Here is an 11,031-nt window from a genome sequence, read left to right on the forward strand (position 1 = left end):
GAGAAATTATACTTTAATGGAAATTTCTTAAAACAAATTATGTACTTTGACTTGCTTGAAATTGAAAATAATTATTTATATAACAAAATATCTTCAATTTTAAAGGATAAAAAACTATATTAAAGATGCTTTCTGAGAAGCAGTCAAAAAAGTGTCAGTTTCTCAAAGCACTAGCCTCTGAATGATTGATGATTGTGGTGACTGCTGGGGGTTAATTTACTGTGAAAACCCACCCTGTGGCCTTAACTTTGGTTGTTTTTTACCCTATTTTAAGAAAGCAGCACAACCACTTTTGATCTTGACTAAGATGGCTCAAATGGTAAGGTCCCTGAGATGATCCTCACCACATAATTATGGACCAACCCCTTCAAGACGTAGCTGTATTGGACAATGATCTTCACCGGTAATCTCTAGCCACATTAATCAACAAATCCAGTACAACATCTTCGGTAATAAATGTGTCACGAACTTCCCAATTTTGTTGGTTAAGAAATGAACATTGCCAAGCATGGTCAACCCTACTGTGTATGACCTTAGATCTTTCTTTCCCTCACAGAAGCCAGAAACGTTAACTATGTGGTGGTTGAACGACCATGAACTATTTAGCCATTTACATTTACAAAACTTGTAAGTCAATGTTTTGAAATTTGAAGGGACGACTGAGTCCAAAGAAGCAAAATGCACCCATCTCGTGCTGAAGCAGCAGCAGCCTCACAACCCTGCTTTAATGGCTGCTTCCCATCTCCACTTCTTGCCTCTGAGAGGTCCCATAAGCCTAAAATCAGTAATGTAACTTCATCACACGATGACTTCGCTGCAGCCACATCCTCCAGCCTTCACCCCCATACACAATTCACCAATCCCGAGTCCCTTCCATCTCTGCACGACTCATACATCAGCTTCACCAAAGCATTCCCTCAGTTTTCTGCTACTTCTCAAGTTGATCAAATTCGAGCCCAAGAATACTATCACTTGAACCACTCCAACGCCTGCTTCGATTACACTGGATATGGCCTTTTCTCCTACGCTCAGCAACACACACCTTGCCCCACAACTTCAATTGCTTCTTCTTCTTCTTCTTCATCCTCATCATTGTCCTACTTTACATCAGACGCCTCCTTCTTTGATATATCCTACAAGTCGGTGAACTTGCAGTCCCAGGTTCTCTACGGCGGCCACGAGTCAGAACTGGAAGCCAGAATCAGAAAGAGGATCATGTCGTTCATGAATGTCTCTGAAGCTGAATACACCCTTGTTTTCATTGCCAATGAGGTATCTGCTTTTAAAATTGTAGCCGATTCTTTCCAATTTCAATCCAATAGACGGCTCCTCACAGTGTATGACCATAGCAGCGAGGCATTGGATGTGATGATTGAGAGCTGCAAGAAGCAAGGGGTGCGTGTCTTGTCATCAGAATTCTCCTGGCCCAATCTCGGAATCCAGAGGAGGAAGCTAAAGAAGATGGTCATGAACAAAAGGGAAAAGAGAAAGGGAGGTTTATTTGTTTTCCCACTTCATTCAAGGGTAACAGGAGCACAATATTCCTATGGCTGGATGTCCACGGCTCAGGAGAATGGGTGGTGCGTCTTGCTTGATGTGTGTTCATTGAAACCTAAGGAAATGGACACCTTGGGTATGTTACTTTTTAAGCCTGATTTTATGGTTTGCTCGTTTTACAAAGTTTTTGGTAAAAACCCTTCAGGTGTTGGGTGCTTATTTGTTAAAAGATCTAGTGTGTCTGCTTTGAAAGATCCTTCTAATGCTACAAGCATAGGAATCATAAGCCTTGTCCCAACATTTAAACCTGAGTCTGAACAAGTAGTGATTGAAACTGAAACGGCTCATCCGCAAGAGGGGCCATTATCAACATCAGAAATTGAGGAGTTAAGCACACCCTTTGACTCATCTATGGATAGAAACAGATTAGGTACTAAAAATGATGGCTCAGAGATTCATTGTAGAGGATTAGACCATGCAGACTCTGTGGGTTTATTACTGATCAGTAACAGGACCAAGTATCTGGTCAATTGGTTGGTTAATGCTCTAATGAGTCTTAAACATCCACATCATGAAAATAGGCTTTCCCTAATAAGGGTTTATGGGCCTAAGATAAGTTCTTTCCGTGGACCCGCTGTGGCATTTAATATATTTGACTGGAAAGGGGAAAAAATTGATCCTGCACTTGTGCAGAAGCTTGCTGATAGAAACAACATCTCTATAAATAGGTCATTTTTGAGAAATATAAGGTTCTCTGACAAGAATGAAGAGGAGAGAGTTTGTGAGGTTGAAGGGCTGGGTCTGTCCAAGAAGACACGTAGCCATGAATCTGGGATATACGTTGTGACTGCTGCACTGGGTCTCTTGACAAACTTTGAAGATATTTACAGACTATGGGCTTTTCTTTCTAGGTTCCTGGATGCAGACTTTGTGGAGAAAGAGAAATGGAGATACATAGCTCTAAATCAAAAGACTGTTGAAGTATGAATTTACTGCTTCCTATTGTTTCATTTCGTTATCTCTCTCATTACTTCATTTTTACCGTTACATTATCCTAGAATAATGTTTGTACCAAAGTTTATGTATCTCTGGAGAATTTTTAGAATCACTTTTCAACACCCAATTTTTACTTTTATATAATTTACGCCTCCTTCTTAGAATCCTTTTTTATTAATATAATTTCTAACTTATTACCGCTTGTAAAACTAGTTTCAAGGCTGGCAAAGGTACACACGGGTACTTGGTGTAACTAACTTCAATTTTAATGGAGAAGTTGGATAAAATTGGAAAATATTTCTTTTAGTTGAAAATAGAAAAATATTATATTTATTGTAATAAAATGTTTAGTAAACTAATTGTTTGATTGTACCTTTTCTCTCTACTTTCAATTTCCCAAATTTCATCTTGATTTTTTTGCCCACAACTTGGGTTCTCTTGCAAGTTTAATTTTACAAATTCAGGTTAACCTCTAACTATATGTGAAATTAATAATAACACGATGATGTTACAGAATTACTTGGCTTATGACATGATATTTCTTTAATTGATGTGTGTATAAATAAAAATAGGCTAAAGTATAATTTCTACCATCCAAATTTTTACTTCACGCATTTATTTTCTTATTTTGTAATTATGTAATTTTTTAGCTAAATTATTGAATTTCAATTCATTAATTATTAATTCTTAATGTTGATTATAGTGTGTAGGGACGTGTAAGTAAACCATTGTATCTCTTTAACTTTTTGTTCATGAAATTAGTTTGTTAAATGAGTGAGATTAATTTGATGGGCTGAATAAGGCGGACTCAAAAGAGATCACGTCAACTTATCGAGATGAACATGGGTGTATGTTAAGCTGAGTCCATGTCAAACTGAGTGGGGTTGAGTCTAGGTTAAGCCGGGATAGACTAGGTCTAAGTCAGACCTAGTTAAGTCAAACTCAAGTCGTGTGGGTCGAGTTAGGTTGGGCCAACTTTAAGTTAGGATAAGACAGACTTGGTTCAAGTCAAGCCAAGTTGGGTTGAATCCATATAAGCCAAGTTTGAGCAAGCTCAGATTGAGTCAGGCCTAAGTTAAGTCAAGTCGGGCCAAGTCATGTCAACTTAGGCCTAAGTTAATGTGATTAGGGTTGGATCGAGCTCAAGTCAAGTTAGGTTTATTTAAGACCATATGAAGCAGGTTGGGTTAGGTCCAAGTCATGCTAAGTCGGGCCAACCTAGGTTAGGTTTAATCAATTTGAGTTTAGGTCAAGCACACATCGCGCTAGGTTGGGTGTGGGTCAACTTAGGTCCAAATGAGGTTTATGTTAGCTCGGGTTGAGACAAGCCCAACTCAAGTCATACGCACATTAGGCAATGTTGGGCCTAGGTCAAGTCGAGTCGAGTTTGGCTGGCCTAGGTTGTATTAGATTTACCCAATCAGTCTGAGTCGATTTGGACATACATTAGGCCAAGTGATCTTGAGCCCAAATCAAACCAAGTCAGGTAGGACACGAGTTAGGTTGGGTCCTAATCGGGAAAGGTCAGGTCAGGGTTTAAGTCATGCAATGTTGTGTCAATCGAGCCTAAGTTAAACTAGGTCGAGTTGGGCCAAACTAGGTTGGATTGGGCAAGGCTCAAATTAGGATTGATTAGGTGCAAGTCAAATTGAATTGGGTTGGGTCTGACCTAAGTCAAGAAGGGTCTGAGTCAGGTTGAGCTTAAGTCAATCTCGATAAATCATAAGCAAATCTATATTAGGTTAGTTCGGGCGTAACCAAGTCAAGATGAGTCAAACCAGATCAAGCTCAAGTCAAGTTTAATCAGGTCAGACTGAACTCAAGTCTGATCAAATCAAGTCCAAACCAAATTGGCAAAGACCGAGTTTAAACTAAGTCGTGTCAACCCAAATCTAGTTGGGTTCAAGTTAGAAAATGTTTAGTTGAGTTGTGTCCAAGTTATATAAGGTTGAATCAAATAAAGTTAAGTATAAATTAAATCACACCAAGCTCAGACAATTTGAGTTGAGCTTTAACCTTATAACTAAATTAGGAATAACAAAACTAATTATAATTAAATTATTATTTTTTTAAATCAAATTCTAATTCAAAATATTGAAGAACTTGAATAATTTTAAAAATATTTAAAAATTAATTAAAGTCTTATTTTAATGTTATGATGAACTAAATAAATTTAACTCTACTTTATGTAAAAGTTTTACCAAGTGAGACTTTTTAAACTCACTCATTTAAATAGATTAATAAAAAAACTTATTTTAAAAGACAATTAAAGTTGATTGATAGGTGATTGATAAATGGATGGCTATGCCAAAAAGAAAAGGTTGAGAAAGTTGTAAGAAAGTGTAGTGCATGTGATCTTTCATGCAATAGAAGGATTTCAACTTTAGGTTGTAATAAAAGTAATATCCACGTATACTTCTCACAAATCACTCTCCCCATCGACAACTTCAAGAGAGCAAGACATTCACTTTCCTTATTCTCGCAATTAAACATTTTTAATATTTTCTCTCTTTTTTATGTGAATATCACGATTTACTTTCGCACTGTACTCTATCTATTCAACTATTTGAATATTTTTTTATCAATATTTCTAAATTAAATTTAAATATTTTTATAAGGAAATTATGAATATTTAAAAACAACTTTATCCCATAATTTAAATTATTTATTATAAATTTAAATATACTAATGCAGAATATAATTTATGTTTGTTACAATTAAGAAAAATATATGTATCTATTTTTTATTATAAATAAAGATAAATAATTTAACTGTTAAATCACTAATAAGAATATTTTATAAAAACTATTGAAAATAAAATCATGCGTGACAATCGTGCTAATGTAACTTTATCTATCTGTGTAGAAGTGGAACTAATTCGTTAATATTTGGACTGTAATTATTTTTAAACTCAACACACATCAATTTATTTTGGTAGCTGTTCATTTACTTTATTTCGGTGAATTGGTTGCAATATTCTTGACCCTAATTTAATCGTTTTGATGGTGGTTCATTTATTTAATTTAAGTAATTTGGTTGCAGGAATTAAAGGAGTTGAATTGGTTTGTCCTTTCAAAAACAGATTCGGTACAAAATAAATGCATCTACCCACTTAAAGGAAGCTTAAATATGGAATTGTGATTTGAGAGTATTGCCTAATGATGCAGTCAAATAATCGAAACTTGTTTTTTTTTTTTTTTTAGCTTTATGCATCTATTATCTTTTGAAATTAACAGGTAACATTTTATGTGAAAATGTTATTCTTATTAAATTTTGTTTTGCTCATGAAACCAAATATTACTTGACTGAAAAGTCCCTCACTCAAATGTTCCCTCATAAAAACATTATATGTAAGTTTTGTTTTACTGAAAAATATATCTCAAATTAATTTGTTTAATCGACATTTCTCTTTTGCTATGATATATTTTACTAGTTTAAGGTAGTTTTTTTTTAAATCCTTAAACATTTTGTCATCATCATAAAATTTGTACATTATAATATTAATGTTTATTTCACTTAATCTATACTAATTATTGAATTAATTGATATAGGATGAATTAAAATTTAGTTGGAAAGTAATACTAATTATTTATATTTTATATGTTGATTTATTTTTTTAGTAATTTGTATGTGTTTATTCGTGTTTTATTTTCTAAATATAGTCATTACATATGTGTTGACACATAAATATATCACATTAAAAGTTAAGATTATACACTACCAGAAATCATGAAATAAAAACCAATTTTTAGATATAAAAAATAATTAGTTGCAATAGTAACTAAATTAGAGACCATTTTAGAAATTAAAAAAAAAAATGGTTTCTAAATTAGTTTATATTACTGTTAAGTAGCTTCTAAATTGGTATCTAATTAGCAACCAAGGTTTTAGAGACCAAATTTAGAAACTAAATAATTGGTAGTTAAAACCTTGGTTGCTAATTAGATATCAATTTAGAAACTATTTAACAATAATATAAACTAATTGAAACCAAATTTTTTTAGTTTATAAAATGGTCTCTAATTTAGTTACTATTGCAACTAATTATATTGGTTTCTAAAAATTGGTTTCTATTTCATGATTTTCTTGTAGTGATACTCCTACTTTATAATAGTAGTGAAGATATCTATACATGTTTTAGCTTTTCGAATTTTTATTTCATGTTTTTCAAATATATATATATATATATATATATTGTTTTGTAAAGTAATGTGTTTAGGTATTTATATATTTTTTTTACATATTATACATACTATAAATAGATAACTATTGTAAGATAAGATATTTACTAATGACATTATTGTTTATTCTATCATTGCATTAGTTATTATTCACAAATAATTACTTGAACGTTAGAGTATTTTTACAAGCATCCTATCCTTCAAAGTCAAGATCTTCAAGATTGAGACCTCCTAAATCGAGATCCATCATAGCAAATCGAAGACCTTCAGTCAACATAAGTCTAGTTCAAGAAAGAATGTGTGGTCTCTCATAGGTCAAACTAGCCTTATAAAAACACTTATATTATTGATTTACATGCCAATAATTATCCTAACAAATTCAATTTTTTTATATTTTTTATTACACTTGGAAAATAATTAAAAGTTAAATATATTTATTTTTCATAAAAATACAGTTTTGTGATCTATATTTTTAAATTATTTTAATATAACAAATTTATATTTACACTTCACTCCCATTAATGCAAAATAGTTTTAAATGACGTTATATAACAAAGATTATAAAGGGACTATTGTAAAGAATTAACCACTGACATTTCTATCATTCACGCTAAACATGATAGTTATTTTTTAATTGCTGTCACATATATACATATGATGATGATTGCTTTTGGATCGTGATCGTGTGTATCTTAAATTGACAATCCTTAATGGAATCATTGTCGTACGGTACATAAACCACAATTCAAAAGAAATTATCGTAGTATATAATGATATTGTGTTCATGCGTAGAGGATATGATAATTAAGAATTGAAATGTTGAGGTGGTATGAAAGTTTTTTTTTTATTGTACTGATTTTCTCTTCCTTTACATAGTATCATTTCCTTAGTTTAGTTTTAAATTCTTAAGTTCGATTATAACAATAGTTTGATTATTGTGTGCATTGGGATTCTTGTATATGAATAATGTTTAGTTAACTTCAGAAATTGGTTGAATTTTGAGGTTAGATGACTTCTATTTTTTAATTTATGTACTTGGACTTGTTTTTGTGATTAATAACTACACTTGGACCTAAAGTTTCTACTTATTATTTTAGAGAAGTTGAATATACTATTAAAGTGAGAGAAATATTCTCGGGTTTTTGATCATCATGGGGTTATTTTTTTTTGTTTATACAAAAATGGGGTCCGTTTTAAAAAAATTACAAATTTAGGCAAGTCGTATCAATTCGGCACGACTTCATATGCACAAATCGTCTCAATTAGGCACGACTTCTGTCATGTCATACTAAAATCGTGTCAACTTGGTACGACTTCTGCCCTGTCATACTAAAGTCGTGTCAACTTGGTACGATTTCTGCCACGTCATAATTTTTTTTTTAATTTTATTGTTTATATATTGGGTAGTAAATTATGTAATGTTAAAAATTAATTTGATACATAATGTAGCAAATAAGTCAAATCACAAATCACAAATAATTTAAAAAGAATTATATATATTTTAAATAAGTCAAATAATATAAATAATTTGACTAATGTAGCAAATCACAAATAACAAAATTATAAACAAATCATAAATTATGATTTTTTTTTTGGGAACTAATAATTATTTTTATCACAAATCAAATAATACATTTTTCGTAAACCTGTTTATTCTTTTAAATGTCATTTATATTAAAATATAAAATGGTATAAGTACTATAACTATTTTCAAATGATTAAATAACTGTAAGTACTTTTTTTTATTTATATATATATATATATATATACTATGAATAATTTAAATAATATAAATAATTGTATTTCTGTAACAAATCTCAAATAACAAAATTTACAGATTATTCATGCTTTCAAACAAGATTTCTATAATAATTCATTTAAGATACTGTAATATCTTTAAACAAATCCAAATAAAATAATTTATTTATATTATTTTGTTATTTATGATTTGACTTATTTGCTACATTATGTATCAAATTAATTTTTAACATTATATAATTTACTATCCAATATATAAACAATAAAATTAAGAAAAAAAAAAATATATGACGTGGCAGAAGTCGTGTCAAGTTGGCACGGCTTCAATAGGACAGGGCAGAAGTCGTGCCAAGTTGTCACGACTTCAGTATGACAGGGCATAAATCGTGCAAAGTTGTCACGACTTCAGTAGGACAGGACAGAAGTCGTGCCAAGTTATCACGACTTCAGTAGGACAAGGCAGAAGTCGTGCCAAGTTGTCACGACTTCAGTATGACAGGGCATAAATCGTGTCAAGTTGCGACGATTTGTGCATATGAAGTCGTGCCGAATTGGCACGACTTGTCTAAATTTGTAATTTTTTTTTAACCGAACCCCATTTTGGTAAAAAAAAAAAAAAACTCCATCATGGTCAAAAAATCAATATTCTCATGTTTTTTATAATATCTTTTAAATTTATTCTTAAGTGGTTTACATGTTATATTATTATATTATAATGTTGTATTTTGTGAAAGCTTGTTATAATTTTTAGTGATTATAATATACATTTTGAAAAATGAACGGTTTGAAATTAAATGTATATTTCAATGATAGGTAGTTACCTCAAAGATAATATGATTTGGCATGGTAGTAATGTGACTATTGAGTTATGGAACATTTGTAATGACATATTCAAATTTTATCGATAAATTCATTCATATAAATGAAAGTGATAAAAAAAAGTCAATAAAAACTTTTATCACCCATTTTGAGAGAATAAATATTGAAAAGCTAATTTAATATATTTGAATTGCCAATTAGAATAAAAAAAAACCAATTAGAATCAAAATCGTAAAATAATTTGATGTTTGGATGTAATTTAACTATATGTCAAGTGTTAGTCATATATACAATTTTTTAAAATTATTGAGTCTTAGAATAATTTTAATTGATTTTTCAGTGTCGAAGTATATAATGTACTTGTGAATTGATTGCATAGTTTTATATATTTTTATAGATGAAAATTTATGTGTTATTTTGTAATTAGAATGATATTGTGTTCATGCGTGAGCCTTAAATTTAGAACAACTTATAGAATTACCTTTTAATATTTCAATATACATTTGTTTAGTTATATTACAAGACTTGGTTTTAGTAAAACCATGCACATGTTTATTTTTGTTGTTTCTTAAGTTAGATTATGAATATTTAGTTCATTTTAAATTAAATTTAACGTGATTATAATATGATATTACGTGGTTTATTTTTAAAAAAAATGTAGAAACTAATATATTAGACTTAGGATGTGTCTAAGAAGAACAGAGGAGATAAATGAAAAGTATATGGTGGATGAAAAATAAAGGAGATGGGTGAAAGTAAATAGAACAAATACATTTTTAAGGACTAAAATAAATATAAAGGAAAAAATAGAACAAATATAGAGAAAGAATAAGTTAAGAGAAAAGAGTGTAAAAAATAGAATTGAATGGTTAATCGTTTGGTATTGTAAAATGAGTGAAAATAGTAAAAAAGCTATATAGAAGTTATATACTTTGATTAATTTAATACAAATAATTAAAATATGAATAAAATTAATAAAATCAATCTTACCATTTTTAAACTTTTTTTTTTTTATTCTCTTCTCCTCAAGCACATCACATCAATTTTCTACTTCATTGCCTTTTTTCTTCCGCGCTCTACCACATAAATATATAATGCTTATTTTTCTTTTACTAGACAAACTTTGAAGTATCGAATTAAGGTCAACTATACTATTCTATTTGTACGGGTTTTAAATAGAACTAAATTATATTTAACTAAATTGAACTGTACTAAAAAACTAAATTATTTAAAAAAAATAAATTAAATTGCTATATTACTTTAATTTAAAAAATGAATTATTTAAAAATGTTATTATTTTTTAACTAAATTGATTTATAATTTATGAGTTTGTAAAAACATATTTTGAAAATAAAATATTTATTGATAGAAGTTGAATCAATTAAAAATAGTTTAAATAATTGAAAATAATTTGAAGAAAATTACAATATAATATAGTTTAGTTTTATTTATTTAAGTTATTGTACCATTCAAATAACTACTCAGTTGAATTTTAGAATATGTGAATTCAATTCAGTCATTTTTCTCAAGAGAATACTAAGCTTTTGGAGTATCAAAATAAGGGTGATTGTGAAAGAGAGAATATTTTCTGAGGACAAGGTAGAAGAATCATACTTTGATACTGGTTATAATCTCTCCCACCTAACTCCAAATGAAATGGTTAGTGCATTTTTTTTATTTTTTTTTCAAATGAATTACAAAAATAACTTGATTTTATTTTATAAATAAATAGCAGAAGAAAAAAAAACATTTTAGAATGTGGTCATACCGTTGAACATGT

The 11,031-nt window shown here is 29.9% G+C and overlaps 1 protein-coding gene across 3 annotated transcripts; it reads left to right on the plus strand.

Moving 5' to 3' along the window:
- Nucleotides 1–412: 412 nt before the first annotated feature.
- On the plus strand, nucleotides 413–2,615 carry LOC137807992 (molybdenum cofactor sulfurase). Of its 3 annotated transcripts, none has more exons than XM_090299609.1 (2): nucleotides 413–1,272; nucleotides 1,353–2,615. In XM_090299609.1, the coding sequence occupies exons 1-2, from the start codon at nucleotides 1,229–1,231 to the stop codon at nucleotides 2,482–2,484; spliced, it is 1,176 nt and encodes a 391-aa protein (XP_090155735.1). In that variant the 5' UTR covers nucleotides 413–1,228; the 3' UTR covers nucleotides 2,485–2,615. The 3 variants fall into 3 exon arrangements, with proteins under 3 accessions (XP_090155735.1, XP_068464981.1, XP_090155734.1); XM_090299608.1 differs by having other exon boundaries at nucleotides 524–1,272; nucleotides 1,350–2,615; XM_068608880.1 differs by having other exon boundaries at nucleotides 458–2,615.
- Nucleotides 2,616–11,031: the final 8,416 nt, after the last annotated feature.

This window comes from Phaseolus vulgaris, chromosome 3 (genome assembly GCF_051622355.1).
Source record: "Phaseolus vulgaris cultivar YP4 chromosome 3, ASM5162235v1, whole genome shotgun sequence".
NCBI classification, from domain to species: Eukaryota; Viridiplantae; Streptophyta; class Magnoliopsida; order Fabales; family Fabaceae; genus Phaseolus; species Phaseolus vulgaris.